The sequence below is a fragment of the Argopecten irradians genome, chromosome 11, assembly GCF_041381155.1.
Source record: "Argopecten irradians isolate NY chromosome 11, Ai_NY, whole genome shotgun sequence".
NCBI classification, from domain to species: Eukaryota; Metazoa; Mollusca; class Bivalvia; order Pectinida; family Pectinidae; genus Argopecten; species Argopecten irradians.
In genome coordinates, this window is record NC_091144.1 from 22,286,190 (window position 1) to 22,311,902 (window position 25,713).

Genomic DNA, 25,713 nt, shown 5'->3' on the forward strand with positions numbered 1-25,713 from the left:
ATGCCATGCAACAGTGTCATTTAAGTAAAAAAATATATCTTTGGTGTAAAATTTTCACCACCAAATATTGGATTACGCCCCTTGATTTTCAATAAAACATCCTTAATATAAAATGTGAGACTTATGAGGTCAAATGAATGACAGATATAACTAATTTATGCGTAGAGAAATATACTGATTGAGTGAGATTTCACATACAACACACTCTGTTTGAATTATAAGAATTTATTTCACGCTGGATTGCACAGCCAATAGAGTTATTCCCCTTGATTACGAAACCCTACTTCACGTACCGCATGCTAGTGCCTTGGCCCCTTATCTGATTGCAACATCGGTTGGTACCTAACTAATTTGCGATTGCATAGTGTATTTTCTAATATAATATGTTTCACTAATATGGTTTGTGGGGCAATTCAAATTGCTAGGCCTACAGTGACTACAGCTTGCTTACATTGTAGGCCTAGTACAGTACTAAGATATCGATATATATCGTCTAAAATCATTACTTACGTTGAGTGTATGCAGCACCAAACACACCTAAATATCTACCGGTTCACGAACTACACCAATTCCACACACAACACGCTTTCTCTTTCCACCATTTTTGTTGTTGTCGTAAATGCCTAAAATTGTTGTAGTGTTGTGAAGGAACAGTTTCTACATCCCCAATTATAAACCGGATCTTACCGTTCCTAATAATACTAATGTCCAAAGGAGTTCCGAGAATCGGGGGGTCTCGAAACATTTGCTGTGGCTTCAAGCACCTGCCTGTCGACACGGATAAAGGTAAATATTTTAATTACATGCCATATTTTCTCTTAATTGGATTTATTTCAATATTTAAAGATATATTAGAGGTTTGATATGAACAGAGAGTCACAAAACAATGAATGAAATCTGTATGTCATATTTACTGCCTCGTGTAGCTAAGGACGCTCTTTGAAGATACATGTATCTGTATGTGGACGTTATTGAACTACCGTTACATTACTATAAGATGTGATTATGTTGTTATACAGTCATGTGTAAGGTATTTTACATTATAATGTGACGTTCAAATATGTAGTAAATTGCAAGCTATGTGAAATGCACATACACATGTGTACATGTGGTGCAGTAAGTGTGTAGTTACACTAGTGTAGTAGGGCGTACTGTATACTATAGCCTGAGGCCTATTACATTGTATGTACATGCATATCCGGCTTTTAATTATATATTTCATAATAAGCTTTTATCATAATCACCAAATCCCCCAACCTGATGAATTTAAAATTTATTCAATTTAAGGTTTACATGTCATCAATATAGGCTACATGTATGTATATATGTGTGCATATGAATGTCCTATAGTACATCTGGTATTAATTGACTTACCTGTATACTAATAATAAAACCTGATAGAGACACTACATTGTATATGATCAATGTGACATGAATTTGTTTCTTTCAGAATCAGCTGGATGCATGCATGTACACTGTAAATTAGAACATACAATTAATACATAACAAAATTTAAATGAAAACTAAAAAAAAACAATGTTAGAGAATATAAACTTATAGTGAATGCTTTTTAGTGTGACGTAGACTACATTAATATTGGCCAAGTTATCATTTTTTAAAATATTTTTTTTTGTTTTATTATTTTTTTGCTTATGTGTCAATATTAAGTCATGTTATAAGAAGATATATACAATTAAGAATATTCTATATGATACTGAATAGGTATCCCAAATTTGCAGGATAACTGAGAAGTCTCGAATAACCTATATAATAACTACATTTGTAATTAGGCCAAAAAAAAATAATATGTCTGTTTAGGGTTATCCGACCGACCCTAATTTTTTCCCCGACTTTAATTTGTTCACCCACTTTTCTATGAAAACTAAATTAAAAGTCCGGACTTCGATCTCAGACTCTGGTTCCGGCCATTATTTTAGAGTGAAAGACACTAAAAAAAAATCCTGTCTACCTACCGACCCTATTTTTAGCCAATGCAACCCTAAACAGACATATTATTTTTTTGGCATTAGATATCCAAAATAGTCTTGATATCTTAAAGTTGCTCCATCCCCGACAGAGCATAAATGATGTTCATCATTTGAACAATAACTGCTTTTTAATCATGTATATATATGTCTAATTAACACAAAAAATAATGAAAAAAAAAATTTTTGCATTTGGTGCATGGGCAATCAGTACTTCATTCCATATAGGATATAGTACCATGGAATTTTTTCGGGATGCAATTAATTATTTTTTACATTTTTGATTTAAAATAAAATGAGAATCTCAAACTTTTCAATGGTGGTAATGGTGTAAAGTAAGTAACTTTTGTAACTGAAGAAAAATACTAAATTGTCTGATCCTGTTTTTGATAGTAAAAAAATACCATTTGTCAGCAATGGAGCATGTTTAAGTTTATGATAATTGAAGTATTGATCGATGTGTTTCTGTCAGGCTGTTTCTAGTCATCAAAGTGTGTGATTGAATATTGCTTTGATTTGAGGAAACATATGTGTATATTTACATTTGCTTGTCACTTCTACTGTATAAACTAACCAAGGCAAAGTGAAGTATATGACAGTATAACTGACACCCAAAACATGACCATTGTGACGTCACTAATGTTGACAATGGTAACGTCAACTGATCACCGTCAAAATGACTGTTCCATCTTATGAATGAAATTGTCGTGGTTTTCCTGGTCTAGCTTAAACAATGTTAATGCAGATACCCTAAAATGAATTGATAATGTAAATATAAGTATTAAACTATCTTCCTATGGCATCTATGGTCTATATAGATGCCATAGCTTTGCAGACAATCATCTCATAATGCGCTAGCGCTTTATGAAGATTGTCTGCAAAGCTCTGGCATCTATATAGACCATAGATGCCATAGGAAGATAGTTTAATGCTTAATTAACTTCTGTTTTTGTTTTCATATTTCCAGAACATGAATTAGTAAGACTGATTCCTGGGTGACTTTTCGACTAAGAGAGCATAACCTACAGACAAGATGTCGCAGGGCTTTGTAGGTGTTCTCTCTTTCCTTACTGTCCAGCTGTGTGTCCAGTATGTGGCCGGGGCAGGCTCAGTACTGGACTTCTACCTGACAGGGACGGAACAGTTGTATGTGGATTTCAACACATCATCTAATAATGGAAACAATATTGCTACATATAATGTAAGTAGATAGTATATAAACATATAAAAACTCAATGTGAAGCAGATATCTATCTTTTGAATCTTGATTTTTATTCTTTAATTATATTTTAGTTACACGATATTCAAAATTTCATGACTGCATTAAATGTTCACATTTGGTGACTTTCTAGGACTATTTACAATCCTTGTAAAATAAATTAAAAAAAAATAGAATATCTTATTTCTTCTAAAAAAATTAAATGTTTGATTTTTCACCATCAGAGTTCCAAACCAAACTATGCTGTTATAGATTTGTCGCAGTACATAGCTATAGCATATACAGTTATACACCTTATAAGATCTGATTCTGTGTTACATTTGGTTTGGTCACAGAAATCTTCATAAATTTAAGCTGGTGATAAGATGTAAAATGTTATATATTATACATTGTATAAATCCCTTACTCACAAGATATTAATATTTCTTACTGCCCTTTGTGGCTATCTTCAGGTGAGCTATTATGCTCCCACTGCAGCTCTCTACTTACCTAACAAAGATCAGGCTAATTATGTCGCCTATCCGGAGCATGTTACCACGGCAGCCATGACAGTTGATATCCTAGACGTTTACGATTCCACTACCAGCACCCCATACACCAACGTAGCCACACTTCATATAGAAAGTGTTGTGAAGGTATGTTTTTTCTGGGATCATTGATCTGGCCTCCATTTCTCAAAACAAATGTGATGACTTAATTCTAAACATAAATTATTTCTTTTATGTAATCTATGTTAATAATTTTAGACTTAAGTTTGCTTTGACTTAAGTTTTTTTCGGGAAATCGGAGCCAGTTCTCTATCATATTACATTTTGTTTTACCTTCCTGTCCTTAAAGAGTATATCCAATGCAAAAAATATCTTTAAAAAACATATATCAAAATAGAAAGATATGAAAGTGTAAGTGAAAACGGAGGCTCCATTAGATTAGCTTGATTTTGTAAATTGAATTTTTCTGTCCATTGATAAATGGTTCATCAGATGTCGCAGACCCACTGGTTCTGTTTCTAGTCTGGGCACTAATGGCAGGAATATGAATTTTCTCAATTCTTCTAAACTGTTAAAGAAGATGGCATTTATCTTTGGTATGGATGCTAAAATCAACTATACATATTTCAACCTTCCTGTCCAAAATATGCTTGTTTTCACAGTTCTTTGACACTATACATGCATATGATTGATGGCCTTTATATTTGCTGTGAATGCCGATGATTTGTGTTGTGACGTTTTGTATAATGGTGTTTTATAATGTAAAGCTTTTCCCTCCATCAGCAACAAGACACATCCGTTAATCCAGACCTGGTTAGAGTCTCCATGTGGATATACAATACTGGAAACGATGTGGCCTCCAATATAGAAGTCAATGTGGATTTCTCCCCTGGATTGGACGTGGATTATGACACTAACACCTTCAATGTTAATACCACATTTAATGCAGAGATCACAACAACCAATAAGAAAATCTTTGTATGGACACCTCCAGATCTTGCTGGTAAATGAACTAATAGATTCAATACTAAGATTTATACCTAGTCAGTGAATTTTTAGGTACATTTGGGACCGAATAAAGGCCCCTGCCCCTAGAGTAGTTTTGCTATGTTTTTCCTAATTATATGTAAATATCGGTCTTTTCCCATTTAAAGAAAAAATCTTTAAAATATACATGTTTTAAGAAAGATGAAATGTATTGTTTTCACAAATAAAGAGGTACAGGCTCCAGAAATAATCACTGCTAGTTTTGTTGGTCGTGATTTTTTTATTCATCCTTATGCCTCCCTCAAAAAAGGTTACCGTGTAGTATACAGGGTAAACTTATCTTGCAATCAAATTTGGTTGCAGAAATATTGCAGCAAGCTAAGTAAACAGTGCAACCACTATTTGTGTAAGGGTCTTGTTTTACAATAGAACAGGTAACATGATGCAAAATTTATATTCTAACCAGGTTGTTGGTCAGAGACTTTATCAACAATAATTATGAACAATAATCCAAATTTGACCATGTGATGTACTTTACTTTTTTCTCTATGAATATTGTCCGATTTTGCCAGAGGGGTTTTACTGTATATATATAGGTATTAAATCATTTGTGTAGAATTTCTTTATTACATCTAACCAATTTATTCTATTAGAAAAGAGCATTTACCAGTAATCTGTGTTTTTGTTTAACAGCTGCCAATGCAGCTTACCTGGAGTTTAATGCAATGCCGTCAGGCAGTGTTGGACGTGACCTTTCTGTGGGAGCCAACGTGTTCACTTCCACTATCTCATATTACCTGAACTCCACCGAGGTATAGTAAAGCATACTCACCTCTGTATAAAGACTACCTGCTTTAAAAGACCACTGAGGGTTTTATCTAATAAACTGATTAAGTGACACTGTGAATGGAATATAACTATCCTTCCTATCCGACATATTAAGGAGTATGATTCACTTATATCCTTTGGACGGCCGTAACGTATTTATGCGTAATTATTCATTTGCCCCATTTCATGCACCCTTCTGGAGCCCCACTGAGATCCTTAAAAACTAAATACTAGTTTTTTGAAAAGGAGATGTTCATCCCTATATAACATGTCAATATCGATTCGGTCATTGCATTAGTGACGTCACAAATCACATTTGAACATGTAGAGATTAAATACACATGAAAGTGGAAGTTTGAATGAGCCCTGATGTGGACTCCTATTGTTACAGAAAGTTGGTCCGATAGATCTGGAGATATGTGTGAGTCGGGAGGACGTTGTTACTAACAGTGTAAGTATTCCTGTGTTTACCAATAAAATTAAAATTACCTAACATAAAAAAATCCTACAAAAGAAATTTTATATTTATCAAACTTTTTAAGAAAGATTAGTTTAAATTTTTTTGCTAATGTTTGACAAAAGTTATAAGTGATATCAAACACAATTTTCTGTGGAAGGAACAGATAAGTTTTAATGAAATCCTTTTGTACCGACTTGATAAATTGTGATGAACTCAAAATGTTTGATATAATAGTGTCTCTAGAAAGGGAGATAACTAATGATATTTTGATCTTTTACAGGTCCTGTACCAACATGGACTCACTGCTCTTACTTTCTTCATGGCTCTCATTCTTGGTGTCATCATTGTAATTATTGGGGTTGTCGTCTATCGTTTCTTGTCTAATCGTAAAGGAGCCAGAACTGTACATGTCCATGAGGTAATATATCCCATGTCGCTTTCTTTTACTTTTTAGATGAATTTTCTTACTAATCTAAATTAAAATCGTTACTTTTGTGAAATCATCCATCATTACACTATAATCTTCTTTAAACTTCCATAAGAACTATTTCACCTAGCTCCAGCATAAATGATCATCTCTAATTTTAGTATTAGTTAACTGTTATCACCCCTTACACTAAAATATATTTTCCTTATCTAACTTCAGTTTAAATAATTTTCTATTCTCTCGTCCTTGATTTTATGAATTACATAAAATTTCAGCATATATAACCTCCTCACATTTCCATGTAAATTATCATTTAAAATTATCTCTCCTTGTCTAAGCATGAATTAAATTCCTTTTACTTCATTGAATAATTTCCTCTAGCATTAAATTATAAGTAATTTTATGCTTGTCTTAAATACAAATCATGTCTGTCTCTCTCTGGTATAGCATAGCTATTGTCTTTCAATTCAGTATAAATTACTTCTAAATAAATATAAGTATAACATTCCTCCTTTAACCACAGTATAGATTATCTCCCTTTGCTACAGCATACTATAAGACTCTTTCATATGTTGGTATGAAAGATAGGGATATTTAAAATGTTGTAAAGCCTGAGGCTTGCAGAGGGTTTTATAACATTTTGTAATCCTGAGGGTAGAATATCCTATCCTTCATATCCATGTATGAAAGAGTATTTTTTCTCTCATACTTTGGCGTTTTATTACAATTTTACTACTATGACTTTTTTAAAAAAATTTGGGGAAAAAACGTGACTACAAGTCAATTCTCCAATCATGGAAATTGCGTGATATTTTCAAACCAGTTCCTGTTGTTTATATTTTTTAGTAAATACAGCCTAGTTTCTGAAAAGAAAGTTAAAATTGTACCTAGAAAATAGCTATTTTGTTGACGCTTTGATGTCATGAGGCTATATTGCATGGGTAGCCATACAGTACAGGTTCAGGCGACATGAGTGTTTTGCCTTAGACCAGCCAGTATTACACTTGTAGGTATGAGAGAAATTATTCTCTTTCACTGATAGATAATCTTAATATCACTCCTCATTGCATTATAGATGACATTCTCTTTAACTCCAATGGCATTATACCACTGATCTAAAATCAATGTTTACAGCTTTTAATTTCTTTTTAATTCAAATGACTCATAACACAGTAAATGCTGAGAGATGTTATATATTTGGGTCAAAAACCGTTTTTCTGAAATGATTTTATTAAAGATTATTAAAGGTTATATGATACACAAATGAATGATGTATTTATGGTAGATTTTCAATACTAAACTAGATTTTTTTCATTGATTTCATTTTTAGCATGATGTGATAATTCACGAAAAGGGAAATCGTCTTGTGATGGATTATGGGAAGGCTGTTTCGAAGAAAGGACACACAATAACAGACTACAGGTATTAATTATTATACAATATTATACACATCTGATTTATATACTGTACATTTTGCAAGACTTAATTAACTTAAAAGCACATCTTTATGACATTCACAACAGTAATGCTTATATGCAATATTAAGCTTCTGATTCCCTGAAAGTTCTAGACTTGTCTCTGAATGTAAAATAAAATCTTTCTTTCAGATTCTTTAAATATCTTTTTACTTTGTTTTTGTTTGTTTATACATATCTTTAATTTTGTTACAGTTTGGTGAATGAGGATGAGAGCATCATTGGGATTTTATCCATGAAGGACCGTCTCGGACGTCATCGCGAGATTGACAAGTATGTACATGTATTGTATTCTAGCCGCTGTAAACAAAACACAAACAATAAAACACAAAAACTTATTCTTACAATCCAGTATAAAACTTTGTTCTTTAAATTGAAAATATTTTAAACCGTTGTTTGAAAATTAAGAAACATATACAAACTTTGAGGTAAAAAGGATTGCATGTAACAAAATTTATAGTGCAGTTTGCCTTGGTAGCCTTCATTTCATGAACAGCAATATTTAATATAAAAAACGCTCCTAATCAAAAATGTAAATATGTTTGAAAGAATTGGCAATGAAATTGCGCTGTTACTTTTCAGATGGGTGAGATAATGTGTAGTATAATTTGCCATGATTAAAACCTAATATTATGAGTGATCATGAGTATGATGATAAATGCGTATCCTCTACAAGATATCTGATCAATTTAAGTACGTCCTTGTTGTATATACAGTTTGGACATAGCTGCCACCATTGCTGTCGACGAAGGTCTGGAAGACCAGAGAAACGAATCCTCAGAAACCGTCACCACCATGTACGTCCAGATTATGAAACAAAACGGTGACATCTCCCAGGCAACAGAGGATGCTGTCATTCAAAAACATAAGATGAGGAAAGGAGTGCTACGGAAAAGTCTGGATGATGAATACCAAGGGGAGAAGAGAAAACTACTCAAGAAACTGTCTGCTAAAAACAAGGTAAGATACAATTAAATCCTTCACCCCTGAGTGCACAATTGGACTCTTCAACTTTAAGAAGAGGAAGAGTCCATTATGGAATTTCAGGGGTGAATGGGTTAAGGAATAATGGTGAAAAAATGGAAATTTACAATTAATTGTTTTGTTTGATGAAAACATATTTGTTCAATAATAGCCTTGATATTTCTGTATGTATAAGATAAGTATTCTAGATGACAGAATGATTAACTACAATTTCATTTTCATTTATATTATCATTTATTTTTCCTTTGTAGAGATGAAAATGCCAAAGTTAAGTTGTTAAAATCGAAACATGAAAATTATCATTTGTGAGTGTGATTGAAATAGTAAAATCTTGATTTCAGGCCAAAATGTCAAGACTTCACCAGAAACAGAAAGTGGACAAAAGGAAACTGATCAGTGATATGGCAGATGTAGATGACGAGGTCAGTGTTAAGTAGTTGTATATAAATATAGATTGAACAGTGTTTTGATTGCGTTAAAGGTGGTATGAACGCAATGGGATACAGACATATTCAATGTAGCGCGTTAGCGCTACATGTAGAATATGTCTGTATCCCATTGCGTTCATACCACCTTTAACGCAATCAAAACACTGTTCAATCTATATATTTACATAAATAAATCTACCTTTACGTACAATTTAAAACGGTGATGGTTGCTAAGTTGGGTAACTACGGTAGTCAGGATGACCGAAGATATAGTTCCGATTGTTGAATGTTATAGCTGCAGTTTGGTTTGAAATACAACAATGACACTTTTCAATTATTTTCAACATATATTTTTTTTCATTTGATAATATATATTAATAATGTCCATTTCGAATAATATTGAGATAACCAAGGCGGAACGACTACCGGTATGTATCGTTGTCAGGGTAGTGATGCGGTCCGAAGTGAAGCGAGCCGCCATATTTGATTTTCAACCGAGGAAAGTGACTGTGATAAAGCCTATTGATGGTATGACCGTTGAGCTGCTGAATGTTTGTCATGTATGTATCGTTCTAAGAATGCGATATACACTAAATTCTTCGCAGTCATGACTTTTATTTTATTGTACGGAGGATAGACAAGTGTTTGCGTGTGTGTAGGCCTATTTTGAATGCAAAGACGGGGCCATTTAAGCTGATGATACTGTTTCGGATAGGCTACCTGTAATGTTTTTTTTTTCTGGAAACCTGTATATGATCTGTTAACCTATTGTTCGCTTAGACGCTCCCAGAATTATTCACCGACAATCAGATGTTCTGTATATTTAGGTGAGATGAGTGACCGTACACACATGTATATCTGACGTAACTATGGGATTCCCCGAACATTCCTGAGGAAAGCCCCCCGGTTGTAGCCCCGACCAGCGATTCGTTTTGTAGTTTATTACCGTTACAATGCTTGAACACATGTTTTGTTTTGATGTCAAATACATATTTAATTGGATCTAATAAAAACTCTTTATTGTTATTTTAAAATCCGTCAACTTATGACGCAAAATCTTATCGAAGCGTGAACTAGAAGTAGTCCGAACCTGCACTGCGTTTGTATTCATACGTCATTGCGTTTACGCTAATTTGAACGCAACTCCCCTCCCGTTGACTATATAGGTTAAGGAGCTGTAAATAATTATCACAAAATGACAAATATCAAGGATTTAAGTACATTCTTGTATAAGCATTCTGACTTCTGATTCTTATATACACCGAAAGTTGTCATCCCAATATCAGCACATAAACATGCTTGAACAGATAAATTCAAAGACACAATGGCATCAGAAAACCTTGGGTAAAGTACATACAATAGAAGTTTCATTGTCATAATTGGCATAATGATTAATTTCAAACAGGCAGAATGTTTTTTGCAAAGTTCTTATATAAGTTTACAATTAAAACATGTACCTTTGCATTACTTGTTTCAATATTATAACAACTGTAAGGTGATGTATAGACAAGTAAAAGATACTGTATGGTATGTTACTGTGGTCTCCAGGAGAGGAAACAGTTACTGGACTTAATGGATAAGGAGCAGCAAACAGAACAAGAGGAACAGACGTACCGTCTAAAACTGGAGCAGGACGAGGAGATGGAAAACCTCAGGAAGGTACAGTAGACTGTGGTCTGATCAACTCATTCTCCCCCTGAAATATCATAATAGACTGATCTAGTCTTTGATTTAGGAGAGTCTAAATGTGTCTTCAAGGTCAAATTTATAATCTATTGTAAAAGTTTCACTTACTTTTCATTGTTTTTGTCCTTGTTATTGAAGAATTTGAATCCATTGGCTTTTGTTAATAGAGAATACAGGTACAATCCTGTTAGAACATGTACAAGACAGCACACAAATTTGACTATTTGTCTTCGATATGTCTTTACATTTTTGGTGAGAGAATGTGAACAAAATTGAGTCAATTTTTCTACGTTTACAGTATGTCTCTCTTGTGATGAATCAATTTACTCCTGTACACATAGTTTATAATACATTATTTTAGCATAAGAATTTTCATAGTTTATGTAAAGTTTCAGGAGTACATCTGTAAGGGTCAAATTTGACAATCTCAATGAAAATAATCAACATATAATTTACAAAAAGCATCTATGAAAAAGAAGCATGTACTTTCTCAAAACAATGGGAAAATGTTGCATCTAGGCATAGTAGCAGAGGAATTATCTTCCCACAGCAATCCAGGACACTACTATGTAGTAACCATTTCACAATAAGAACGATGAAATTGTTGAACAGTCCACCTGAAGAAAATTTTCTCTTTTCTATTCCATTGGACCCAACTCAAAGATGGTATGTTTGATATTGTAGGAATTTGTTGCCCGAGAGAGGATCAACCAGAAAGATCTCCACTCTAACATGCTAAAGGATCTAGAAATGGACGGTAACCTGAACGACGAAAAAGTCCAATGGCTGCTAGATGAGCACAAGGAATCGCAAAAACGACTGGAGCGCGCTTACGATGACGAAATCTCCAAGCAGAGAATGCACCTTGATGAAAAACTAGAACGAAGACGCGGCCTGTCTAAACTTAGTGTAAGTATAGATTCAGATTATTATTCATGTGTACCAAGGGCTGTTTTATGTATTCAACATTTATACCAAATATTATAAATTGTCATATTCCTAAAATTTATCCAACTTAATACTTCATAATAATGTCAGTTCATGATCCCAATATCTGGGAAATAACTCTTATTCCCCTAAATAAAACGAAGACTATAATAGCTAGAGCCACACTGTTTTAGGAATTCACTGTCTGTGAATTATGATGTACATGCACAGTATATAACCTAATTGACATCCTCCTGTGTCTGATGTACCGTATTTTAACTCCATCTTTAGATAATCACAGATTTTTTATTTTATTTTCAGGAACAAAAAGAAGATGACATGAGTGATACACTGAATTACCTGGCATCTAATATGAATGACTTTATCACAAGGGCCAAAAAGTAAATACATAATGACTTTGTCTATAAACAAATCTAAAAACATTTATATATAAAAACAAACAAGTAAAAGGTCAAACACCATTTCTGCTCTCCTGCAACAAAACAGTCACATGTTCAATAAATTACCATTAACTTCACTCAAGTGTGCAGTACGATGTTTTATCAATTGGAAGAAGACTTACGATACATGTAGCAGCATTTCAAAATAAAACTGAATTAATGATTCTAAAGTAAATGTACATGCATATGATGTATAACTTTAGGGATGGTACAATGTTTGTCTCTTGTCTTGTATAACTTTAGGGATGGTACAATGTTTGTCTCTTGTCTTGTATAACTTTAGGGATGGTACAATGTTTGTCTCTTGTCTTGTATAACTTTAGGGATGGTACAATGTTTGTCTCTTGTCTTGTATAACTTTAGGGATGGTACAATGTTTGTCTCTTGTCTTGTATAACTTTAGGGATGGTATTTTGAATGGGGACGAGGCCAAAGAGATGTTTGAGAAGGCCAAAAAAGAGATGGTTGCTCTAAAAGAAAAAATGGACAAGGACCGTCGCAAACAAGAGGACGACCTACATAAAAAACTCAGCAACATGAAAAAACAACGCATGGCAAATCTGGTGTGTTTTCATGATAATGTTTACTTTGATTAACATATTATGATGTTATTCACACCAACATTGTAAGGATTTAAAATGGTAAAACTTACTTTCTTTGATATTTCTGGTTAAAAATATTCTCTTGATCAAGATACATTTTATGCTCAGCTTCATCCTGTATCTCTTACTTATTACATCTGTCTATAAGCTCTACAGATTTTACTCTAGAGCTTTTCTTCAAGATGTGTTAGTTATTATAGTACATGTCAATAGCAATATAGATACCATATTTTTAATGTATTTCAGCAAAAACAACAGGAGTCTGAACTACAGGGCTACTTGAAGTCGCACTCTAACCAGACTGATGGACCAATAGGTGAGGAACATCATTATATAATTGATAAACACTTTCATGAAATGATTTACCATTCTGTTGCTATGGTGAAGACTTCTGATTGGTAAAAACTCATATGTTGGTTAAGAGTCAATGAGGGATATCAAACAAAATGGAATGACTGCAAGGGTGTTCATAGGACATTTGTGATGGTCACCAATTACAATCACTAGACACATCACACATGTCATCATAATAGTTTAAAGGTAGATAAAACTTCCGACAGCAGGCACTGGTACCTTACAAAAACTATATGTGTCAGCTTAGCATACGCAGTGCCCTTTCTGACAGTCATTAGATTTCTAGATTTGTGTTTTTATTACAGATCCCCTGTCATTTGTGGAAGGGAAACTTCAACTCCAGTCCAAACATCGCGATGAGGCATTCAAACTTAGTGACCAGCTGGACGAAGAGCATGCTCACGACTTGGAGGCTCTGAGAGAGGAGATATCTACTCAGACAGAGGAAGATCTTAGTAATCTACAGACACAGCTCGTCAATAACCTTAAATCCCAAGGTACGTTACATCACCGCTGGTCACATGGAACACCAAATATAGGTCACACTAAACTCCAATATAAGTCACACTGTACCCAAAATCCAGGTCTCATTAAACTTCATATTTAGGTCACACGGATTTTACATCTAGGTCATACTGAACTTTACATTTTGATCATACAGAAGTCCAAAATTAGGTCACACTGAACTCCATATCTCATCACACAAAACTCCATATTCAAGTTACACTGAACTGCAAATATAGGTCACACTGAACTTCACATGTAGGTCACACAGAATTAATATCTAGGTCACACGGAACTTCACATCTAGGTCATACAAAACTTCACATCTAGGTCACACAGAATTCACATCTAGGTCAGACGGAACTTCACATCTAGGTCACACAGAACTTCACATCTAGGTCACACAGAATTCACATCTAAGTCACACTTAATTTCAAATCTAGGTCCTACTGAACTCCAAATATAGGTCATACAGAACTCCATATCAAGTGATATTGCTGTCAAATCTAGGTCACATGAAATACAAATCTAGATCAAACAGAACTCCATATCTAGATCACATTGCCTTCAAATCTAGGTTACATTAGCCTACAGATCTAGGTCATATTTACGTTCAAATCAAGGTCACATTGATCTCCACATCTAGACAATGCTAATATTTTCTTTAAAGTAAGATCAAACATAAGTAATGATAAATAAAAATTCTCATGTGTGTTTCAGGATTTTCTGAGGACACTGCTCGACAGTTGATTAAGAAACACCGGGATGCCATGGCTAAACTCCAGGATTCACAAGAAGCTCACCGTCATGATCAGATGATTCACATACAGGTTTGTACAAGTCAATAATGGTTATTTTCCAATACTTTATATCTTTTTTAATGTTGATCATACAAAAAATTATCAACATGTTATTCTGCCTTTATATGAAACTTTAATAGAGTATAAATGTTTTTGACATTATTTTTCATTTTATTTATTTATTTTTCTTGTCTTTATGAATCAGTTTTGGTATACATATGCTCAGTTCATTCTGCAAGAGACACGAATGAGGCTTATAATTATTTACTGGTGTAGGTATATATGGTTTGTATCTGTAATGTGCTTTTGATTGATAAATTCAGGAGAGACTGCAGAAGAATCGAGCTGAACTAGAGATGAAGAAAGCACAGGAGAAACAAGAACAAGCCCTGCTACGAGAGCGTGAGGAAAAATTGGTCAAGTAAGAAATACTTTCCTCTCTGCCTGGTCAAATAAGGCTGGCCTGTCTAGTGGTCCTGTGTATAATTCATGTGTGTTGCACAAGTGCCGTGGTAAGATAGCCAAATTGTGATGTCATAAAATGATTACATGACTTTTCATGTATTATACATTAAAATTGTGTCCACAAAAGTTGAACCTGGGAGTAGAAAATGTGATATGTTCAGCTAATAAGTTCTTCTGAATGATACCCTCATGTGAGAGAGTCTTAAAATCGTTTTGTTATGTTCTAAATTACAAATTAAGTATAAATTTTTGTTAATGCATAAATTTTAGATGTTTTAACAGCTTGATTTAATAATGAAACTGGATTTAAAACATCCAGTAGATATATATTCGAAGATATATCTTTTGTGTATATTTCCAGTAACCTGATCACGGGACAGATGGTAATGTCTGACGAAGAGAGGGACCGAATCCTACATGAACACGAGAAACAGATGGTCAAACTAGAGAACAAGTGAGAAACAGACCATCAAACTTGTTTTTTTCAATAACATTGACCTAATGACAATAGCGTATCAGTGCCTTTGTGATGCATATTGAAAAAGAATAAACAATTTATTGATGAAAAAATTAAAGTCCCATGTACCTGACCAGAATTTTAATCTGATCATTTAAAGCAGTCAAAAAAATGAAACTTAAAAGACTTGTGCAAAATATCTTAGATTCTTATCAAGCATGTGACAGAAAAGATACAAAGTAAAAAATTAATATATACGCTAAAAACTTTTTTGATATCCTGCTATGATTAAGACTGTTTATTAAGATTATTTTCAAAAAAGTAGATTTTTTGTTGAATTCTTGTCCTATAATAATTCAAACATGAGAAAAACACTAAGACTTTGCCATTTTGGTTTTGTAGCCTGACTTTGAACAAACTACGCCAGAAAAGGATGTTGGAGGAAAAACTAATGGAGAAACGAGATAGACAGATGCACAAACTTCAGGAGAAACAACTCCAGCAGACTCAGGTAATGTATCCACCTTTCATCCTTAAGGATGTTATTAAACATCTCTCTAATAGATCCCATGTCATAAAACATTGACACCATTGAAGACTGTGGTGTCCGAATTGTTAAGGGGTTCTCACATATCCATACCAGCCCTAAGTTTTTTAGATTGGATCCCATATGTGTTGCCAACTACATGTAGGTACTGACTGACCTTAGGTCACTATTTTTTCTCTGGGTACTCTGGTTTTTAACAGCTCCTATATTATAAGCCTGACTCATCCTTAAATGACCACAGCTATTAATAGAAAAAAGTAAAAAAAAAAAAAAAAAAAAAAAAAGCTTTGAAGCCTTTGTTTGTCTTTAACAAAAAAGAAGATACCTGATGGAAAGATCTAAAAAAAAAAAAAAAACACAATGAATTTTAAGAGTTGCAAGCTGCTGACTGAGGGAAAGATTTATGGTTGACATGAATATGATGTTATTGGGAAGACATAAGTAGTGCTTCTCTAATATATTTAGTAGTGATAATAATTATAAAGAAATATTCTATATTGTAGTTAATGAATAATTATGCTGATTAGTCAAAAATGACCTACTAGGTTTTTATTGCTGATTTTGTCCAGTATTCTTTCTTTAAAACTTTTCCAAAGCATCTAAAGCATCTTGCTAATACAATTTCTTTGTACATTTTCATGGGCCTAACTTTGATATCATTAAATCAATTTTAAGTTAGATTTAGTTTTTGTTGTTACCAGTTGAGTTTGTAAAATTTACAAGTTTGTAGGGTATGAATGTATAAGTTTGTGATCTTCACGTTACAGGCACAAAAAAGAAAGCATGAAAACAATGCTGAGGAATCAGATGAGGAAAGTCGAAAGGAGAAAACCAGTTTACTTAAACTGCAATTTGAACAAAGAATGGCTATATTACATGGACAAAAACTAAATCTAGAAGATGAGATGGAAAATGTAAGTGTTTTGAAGATTACCAAATAAGAGGTTATAGATAAATTATCATATTGCATGCCACTTTTCTTGAGGATGATAATTTTGCAGGACATCAAAGTCAACACAATAAATGATTGAGGATCAATTCTTAATGTATTTACAATAACAATAAAATACAATACCAAATAATAGAGACCCTTGAATATCATTAAGTTTCTTTTAGCTTCAATTGGGTATCTTTTTTAACGATGTTAAGTCCTTTTTTTAACATCTCAATTGCAGGTTCGAGTTGAGATGTTGAAGCAGCGAGCCTTAGCCTTGAAGGACCAGGAGGAGAGACTTGGTGGTATGGTGGCTGCTATGCAGGTATCAAAGGCACATGAACTCACCAAGATCCAGGAACAGCAGAAGGCCATTAATGACCTTAAGATGAATCTGATGGATGATCTGAATGAACGAGGTGTTCTCAAAAACGATGAATGTCACGAAATCATTGAACGATACAAGCAGGTATGACGTGATTAGAAAAACAACCTTTAAAGTATGATGTCATATTCGATACTAGATTTAATTGAAAAAGTCATTGACATTTTGCAGACCATGGACAATTTAGTGATACATTATTCAAAGTAAATTTCAAAATTGATATAACAGATCTAGAGAAGTCTCATTATTAAGACTGTATCTGTAAATAGTGGTTTGTATACTAAATTCTACATATACATCCAAGATTTTAGTTGAATCACTTTTTTTTCGCTAAATGATATTTACTAAGGAAAATTGCTTTTTTCAGGAGCAAGACAAACTACAGCAATCTTTGTCAGAGAGACAGAAGCAGCATGAAAAGGTAGGCTCTTCACTGTCTCCTTAATCGGATACTATCAATAGGTATTTAAAAGTTAGCCAGTTTACCAATTACCATAGTTTTTCACACCGGAGACCCAGGTCCAATTTCTGGTCAGGGCGCTGACAACAGGAATCATATTGGTACATTTGTATTTTCCCTGCTCTTCTACAAATTTATTTGGGGTTAGCAGAGACATCTAAGTAAAAATAGCTACATCATTGATTTTTTTGTGATTTTAGATAAAAAAGATACAATAAGAAGTGTATAATCTTTCTATTACAGGCTCTGAAGAAGCGTCTCAAACAGCGTCTAATGCAGCGAGAGAAAGCTTTGGAGGAGACACAGATGAAGGAACTCCAGGAAATCGTAAATCAGTCTAAAAATAAAGTTGCATCAAAGATCAAGAAAGCCCTGCTAGTACACAAACAGATGATTGAGATGGAGCAGATGAGGTACAATTGTTTGAGTTCATGATAAGGGACAAAGAAGTAATTCAAATCGTATGGGAAAAAATATTGTCAAATTTTTTAGGCAATCTGCCTCTACATCAAAACACACAAAACGAACATGATTACATAATATGATACGAACAGTAATACGGGAAAATGAAAGTAGGCAAATATTTAGCAGCACAATGGAGCGCAATTAGCCCTTCGGCAAGTTGCAGCCGAATGCCGGATCTACCAAAATGTAGCCATGATGTTCGGCAGAACGCTACAATATAAGTTGTGACTGGAAAGAATGCCACGTGTGACGTCAAATTTGTGATGAAGTTTATATGTAGTGCTCATTTGTATAGGATACAAATTTAGTCGCCTTTCTCCCCGGTTTGTGCAAAGGAGCAAAATCGTAAATTCAGTCGCCTTTTACTGGGTAGCATATGCAAAGGATAAAAAGCATAGAAAAGAACTAAAAAATGCAGGAGGTAGGGATTAGTAACTGAAAAGAGAGTGATCAATCGATGTCAAGTTGTAATATATATATATTTAACGTTTGTTAATGCCTTTGGGATAGCAGGTCTGAGGAAACTTCTGCTGGACAAATTTATTGTTAAATATAACAATAAACTTATGAATAAAAATCTTGCTGCACCCAGGAACTACTCATACCTTATACTTACATTACTATTAAAAGATATTTGTAAAATGTTTTTGGTAACTGTCTTCCAAATATTTCTGAACATTACAGATTGGCTCAAAGCATACATATATTAGGTTTATAACGTCATGCAAACAGAACACACACTATAGTTGGTAAGACCAAACTTGGCAAGTCATGTAGTTGGCAAACCAGTAAGTTTTTTTAACTTTTAACTTTTTAACTAAATTTTGATTGTAACTTACTAATTTTATGAATTTTTTTTAAGTATACTGCTATTGTTTGATTAACAGGAACCGACTTGACAGAGAAATATCCCAGACACTACATGAAACACAACGACTGTTTGAGATTGAAAGAATGCAAAAGCTTCAGGAACAGGTAAATTAATCAGATATTTGTTTGTAGGATAGAGTTCTGTCCCTTTAATATGTGATGTAAGGATGAATTCTTTTTCAGGTTTGGAAGTGGCTGAAGCAGTGTGGTGAAGGTGTCTGACATTCACCCACAAACTTTTCAATTTTTTGTTGGATATAGTTGCCATTTACTAACCATGATCATAATGTTGTTGGGAGTTTTTCAGGAAACTCCTGTTTTCCACTTTTATTAACTACCTTGTACCTCAAAGGACTACATTGCATTTCTATATGTTGCATGCAGCAATTACATCTCCACCCCCTCCCAGCCCCCATCCCCCCCCCCCACACACACACACACAAAACTTGTACATGGAGTCATTGTCATTCATTATGGATTGGTAAGGTGTGACGTTGCTCTACTCTTCAGAAATTCGTATCAAGACACATACAGATTAATATTGATAGACTTGTACCCCCATACCTTATAGTTTTGTTGTTTTAATTTTATATATTTAATTATTTTTCACTGTTTTTTGTGCATGACGATGTAATTAGAATCATGAAAGCTTTCAACAGACAATTTAATATTAGTTTGTAACTTTTGCTTTCTATTTTAGGAATTACTGGTCATCTCTCGATTGATTAGTATAGGTGGGTTTGAGAAGGAGGACCTGACCAATGTCCTAAGGACACTATTCCCGTCTAAAACAGAAGAGGATATCCAGGTCATCCTCAGTAAAATCTACGACCCGACCAAGATGGAGAAAACCCCCATATCTAGGAACAAAGAGTGAGCCTAATCATTGATATTATTATTATTTTTCTTGTGTATTTTTAACATTTAAAGGCCCACTAGCGTTCCGGAGCAAAACATAAAGGTTTCTTTAAAACACCAAACATATGCAAGAATTCATGCGTAATATATGATTACAGTGGAGAGTCATTTCGCTGTTTTGCCATCTGGTGCAGTGAAAGTCAACTACCGCGCTGTATTTAGGACGACAGCTGGAAACATAGGACGACCTGCGTTATTAAATTTAACATTTTATTGATTTTAATCAAATTGTTCAGAAGTTGATGATACATGTAGTATCAACGATAATATCAAAGATAATAACTTTTGCAACTCTACAAAATTATTGATCTCGTTTTACATTCCCATTTTAAAAATTAAAAGCCGTTTCGGAAAGGTAGCAGGCCTTTAAAAGATTTTGTGAACTTGAGCACAAAAACATAAATACAATGTACATGTATCACATCACAATCATTGCCTAGGTTAAACTACATTTAAAAAATATTGTATGTACAAATTTTATAAGCATGCAAATTGTAATAAAAAGTAGTGAATTACTTTATTTTGTTTTCAATGATCTTTAAGTTCTTTCTGAATATATTTGTGATGTTTCACTCTAGGACCAATGCCAGTGTAAAATCTAACGTGAGTTTGACAGCGAGAGTGAAGGAGTTCTCACGACGAGAGTCCCTAGCTGAGATGCAAGCCCAGCTCCCTCCATCACCAAAACAACGCTCAAAGAAGTAAGAATTCATTATAAATATGATTTAAAAGCCCCTCCTCTTACAACCAATGAAATTGACCATGGTACACAATAGATATATACTTTCCCACAAAAATGTATATAAAGAAGATGAAGTGAAAGTCAAAAGTCAAAAGTAGTATGTCAAAAAAGCAAACTTTCATTAATATCATGCATTTTAAAGTGCTAAAAGCTGAGCTCTTTTTAATAATAACTTATTAAATTGAGATGGATTGATCAGATAATGTTGACCATTTTAATACATTCCTCCCTGTATACCTACAGCAGTACCCCTACTGGTAAGTATTCTAGGGGTCAATTAGGTCAAAGTTCACAGGTCAGGTCTCTCTTGAGATACAGTTTTCTATACTGTATTTGTAATTTTCAGGACATTTTGTGTTATTCAGGTGTTAGGGATTTCTATGGAAGAACGTTTACAAATCCAATCACAAAAATATATTTTTTAAGTAAAATCATCAAAATTGATGCTTCAAATCACAAAACCTTAGAATCTCAAGGTTGTGTTATTGACCTTGACCTAGCTTTATGACTCTAAGCTATGCCGTATTTACTGTCAGTTTTGAAGACATCATCTAAGCCTTTGTTCTGAATTTTTTGCTTCTATTGTTATTCTGAGTGTGTCATGTGGTTAGTAACCTTCACTCTTTCCATATATGGTCACATGACCTTCAACTTTGTCTCCAAATCTGGTTTGCCATATTACCTGTGAATTTGTCTCTAAATGTTGTTTGTCACCTGGACTTTCTGGTTTGTCACATATGTTCTTATCATCTAATGTGTTTGAAAACATGTCTCCTAATCCAGCATGGATTCTGGTAATGTCTTCTCTCAAACTCTACTTTGGCACTAAGCATGCAGCATGATGCCAGTATACAACAGCAACATGGTTTCAATATATGCTGCGAATTGGTAAGGGTTGATTTCCCAAGCCGTCTGCTCCACTTTGATTTGTCACCATGTGATGAGGTCAATCACTTTGTTACTGAAACTATAAAAAGGTTTTGTTTGTTGTATGTGTAAATAGAGACATTTTAATACATGCAGGCAGTGTTAACACCCCCAATCATCAGACTCTAGGTCTCTGACCCTAAGGTCACCACATTTAGAGGTCAAGTATCCTCCAGTTTTGGAAATTTACAGATCGCAGCATTGCTGAAAAAATATGATTTTCTTCAGAATGGAATCTACATAATGACTCATTTTAGATGTTTTTTTTTACATTGACTGCAACTAGGAGTTATTGATTGTGAAAATGGTGTATGTGTTTGAATGCTTGACACTACTACATGGCATTGTATGCTTGATATTATTCAGTTCATCTGAAGGACCACTTGTAATTCATGTTTAAATACTTATTGAGGTAATCAAATATTCTACCACAAACCCTCCATCCATCTTCGACAGGGTTGTGAGTTTGAAACTTTTGTGGTGCAGTTTCGTAGGTTGGTGGTTTGTTCCAAGTACTCAGGTTTTCCTTATGTTATCTTCATAACCTGTTGCATCCTTAACATACTCGATACTCCAGGGGTTCTGATCACTTACGATCTCTACACCCCTGGACTATCTCATAGTAAAAACTGGACACAACAGAACAGAACAGGTAATTTAGTCATTTGATGTACATCAAAAGAGCCATATGTACGGTACACTGTGGTTGACTTTGTGGCTTTGAAGTTGGGCGTCGCCCCCTCTGTAATTTTAAAAGGAAATTTGTGCTGACCTGTGATTTGTTCAGATTTTTTCCTCTGAGCTACCTTCAGTTTTACTATGAGATCGACCAGGGGTGTAGAGATCGTAAGTGATCGGAACCCCTGGAGTATCGAGGATAAATCCTTAAAGGAACTGGGACTTTAAATAAAAGGATTAATGTTTATCCTCTATTATAGAAATGTCAAAGGTATCAGTTTTGTCCAGATATTTTTGTTTATTTTGTAGGATATTTTTAATGATATATTTTAAAATTGTTTCTTATACGAAAATAATAGGACTAATTTTCTTAAAACTCAAAGTTGCTATATTATTGTACTTCAGACAGTTTTCTGTTTTAATTTCTTTACATGTTATTAAACGCTGTTGATACCATAATTGGTACTTTTCTTTTCCAGACCGAAGCCGAAGCTCAGGCAGGTCGAGCGATTAGAGGAGGATGAAGAAGAGCATTTAAGTTATCCTAACTATTCACGTCCTGATCCCATAGGGGAAGTGAGAGACACAAGGTACCAAAACGACGATGATTTCATGGAGGCGAGACAGATCAACTCCGACTTCCTACAGGCTCAGCCAGTCAGGCCTTCACAGTTACCTCCCCTTGAATCTCCACAGGAAAGTGGAGGACGGAAAAAGAAGAAAAAGAAACTGTTAAAAAAGTTAGCAAAACCTAAGGAGAATTATAATGAAGGAGATGAAGACATTTTGTGATAGGATTAATATGTATCTATGTAATAGTTCAAAAAGTAGTGATATTTCTGTTTCTTAATTCATACTTGTAATTATTCATGACATTCATTTTCAAAGGGAAGTAACTGGTCATCACATTGTGTTATAGTTATTATATTTAACAAGGTAGGATTTTATATAATACATGTATTTCAATTACCAAACCTCAACCACGGTAATACAAAGTCATATCAAGTTTATACATATCAACACAACTATGTGCATTTACATAAACTGTATCTTAAAAACAATGGCTGTTATTGAAAGCTGTAAGGTGGCGCGGAAAACTTTATGAGAACGTGATAGAATTTATTTTATCAACCTGTGTTCAATGAGAATTCGTCTCTTGACTTTAGAATGGACCATCATTAAAATTATTTTAGTTATAGAAGAATTATTTCATGTAAATTTTGTAATTATATGAAAATTGTAGTGCTATACAAGTCTTCAATCATATCAATATTAGAATGAAAGCATCGATATCTTTTATTGGTATATTGATAGATTAAATGCAAGAATTATGATTACTGTAGATATTTATCTCCTGTTTCTGTCATCTTGCTATGATTTGTGCCTCGCTTTATCCTCCCCTGTCCTAATTAGGCTAACTCATTCACCCCTGAAAGTTCATAATGAACTATTCCAGCATTTGAACGAGAAGAGTTCAAATGAAAACTCAAACACAATAAAACATCTAATCTATCAACCTTAACGTGGTTATAGGTATATGTACTGTTTACATATAAATGTTTCTATTTTTGCTGAATTAAAATTTTGAAAGATAATTTATCAATATGTAAAAAATTGTCAATGTTTATTTTTCCTTGTAACTGCTTACATTAATTTCAAAATATGTTTTAAAGAAAGAGATAAATTTCTTAAAATGAGTACATAGAAAAACAAAGTACATGTATGTAAGTTTGAAGTACAACATTTAAAGATGCTCCACCGCTGACAAATGGTATTTTTTTTCAAGTTTGAAGTACAACATTTAAAGATGCTCCACCGCTGACAAATGGTATATATTTTTTTCAAGTTTGAAGTACAACATTTAAAGATGCTCCACCGCTGACAAATGGTATATATTTTTTTCAAGTTTGAAGTACAACATTTAAAGATGCTCCACCGCTGACAAATGGTATATATTTTTTTCAAGTTTGAAGTACAACATTTAAAGAACGCTGACAATGGTATATATTTTTTTCAAGTTTGAAGTACAACATTAAAGATGTTCCACCGCTGACAAATGGTATATATTTTTTTCAAGTTTTTTTTTCCATTGACAAATGGTTTTTTTTTTTTTTCACTATCAAAAACAGGAGGAGACAATTTAGTATTTTTCTTCAGTTGCAAAATTTACTTACTTTACATCATTACCACTCTTGAAAAGTTTGAGTTTCTAATTTTACTTCAAGTTAAAAATATGAAAAATAATTAGTTGCATCCCGAAAAAATTCTGTGGCACTATGTCCTATATGGAATGAAGTACTGATCAAAAGCGTCAACGGCGAATTGAATTATTTTATATTATTTCTTGTGTTAATTAGGCACATATATATACATGTACACGATTAAACACCAATTATTGTTCAGATGATGAATATCATTTATGCTCTGTCGGCTGTGGAGCTTCTAGTGAAAATTATTTTAGCAAAAGGAACTAGTCACATGAACTAGCCCACAAAGGTTAAGACAGGAATAAAAAAGTAATTTGTATTCTTATTTTCTAATTTTGTATACATATATGAGTATCAAATTGCTACAGTATAATAATTAGAAAATTGTTTTTACCTATGCATACATCTTTTTATGAATATTATTAAACAATTGTACATGTACTATTAACGCTTAACCTATATTTTTCAACCCTGCATGTTGTACTTTTTTGAATTATAGATATTTTTTATGCTTCTGTTGATGGATAATTTATTTTCGTTTTAATTTCTTTACAAAAAACTTACACCATAGCCATGATTGTTGTAAATTTAAAGGGTAATTTTGATAATCTGTGATATTTGATTATACATGTATGTTAATACTCATGATTTAATTAGCTTTAATAGATATGTAAAACTATCTATATGATTTCCTTAAACAAATCAAAACTGATAGCACACTGTATACTACAAGTGTGGAAATTTACATATGGGTAATTACAGCACACTATATGCTACAAGTGAGGAAATTTACATATGGGTATTATAATTACAGTGTACTGTGTACTACATGTGTGGAAATTTACACATGGGTAATTACTCATGGTGACGATGAAATAACGTCTTTGTGATAAATTTTGATCATGTGATCACGTTAAGTTTACAATTAATATTGACGTAATCCGAGTTTTCTTTTCCAAACAGATTTATGATACAGATATTGTTGTAATTTAACATATCAATAACATATCCTTGTAGCATACCTTCATCTATCAAGCATTGAG

General features: G+C 33.5%; 2 protein-coding genes across 2 annotated transcripts in view; one reads left to right on the top strand and one right to left on the bottom strand.

Annotated features, from left to right (window-relative positions):
• The window catches only part of LOC138334487 (calponin homology domain-containing protein DDB_G0272472-like), a 44,935-nt gene extending 44,280 nt beyond the window's left edge, over window positions 1–655 (bottom strand). The window contains 1 exon segment of the mRNA XM_069283144.1: window positions 511–655. The gene's annotated coding sequence lies outside the window, so the exon portion shown is untranslated.
• A 29-nt stretch (window positions 656–684) lies between these two features.
• Window positions 685–24,445, top strand: LOC138335017 (limbin-like). The gene is made up of 29 exons (XM_069283912.1): window positions 685–786; window positions 2,953–3,186; window positions 3,657–3,839; window positions 4,476–4,695; window positions 5,373–5,491; window positions 5,899–5,958; window positions 6,248–6,385; window positions 7,725–7,816; window positions 8,065–8,142; window positions 8,586–8,829; window positions 9,195–9,275; window positions 10,830–10,940; window positions 11,652–11,876; window positions 12,216–12,295; window positions 12,759–12,918; window positions 13,204–13,273; window positions 13,617–13,808; window positions 14,536–14,645; window positions 14,939–15,036; window positions 15,442–15,534; window positions 15,940–16,048; window positions 16,852–16,998; window positions 17,260–17,487; window positions 17,771–17,824; window positions 18,107–18,276; window positions 19,216–19,303; window positions 19,899–20,071; window positions 20,695–20,817; window positions 22,943–24,445. The coding sequence occupies exons 2-29, from the start codon at window positions 3,019–3,021 to the stop codon at window positions 23,253–23,255; spliced, it is 3,927 nt and encodes a 1,308-aa protein (XP_069140013.1). The 5' UTR covers window positions 685–786; window positions 2,953–3,018; the 3' UTR covers window positions 23,256–24,445.
• The last annotated feature ends 1,268 nt before the right edge of the window (window positions 24,446–25,713 follow it).

What these genes read in the sequence shown, in the direction of transcription:
- LOC138335017 (XM_069283912.1), top strand. Translation starts at nt 3,019, where the DNA reads ATGTCGCAGGGCTTTGTAGGTGTTCTCTCTTTCCTTACTGTCCAGCTG. An exon ending in AACTGTCTGCTAAAAACAAG is followed by an intron (nt 8,830 to 9,194) that starts GTAAGATACAAT and finishes TCTTGATTTCAG; the next exon opens with GCCAAAATGTCAAGACTTCA. An exon ending in ATCAGATGATTCACATACAG is followed by an intron (nt 14,646 to 14,938) that starts GTTTGTACAAGT and finishes TGATAAATTCAG; the next exon opens with GAGAGACTGCAGAAGAATCG.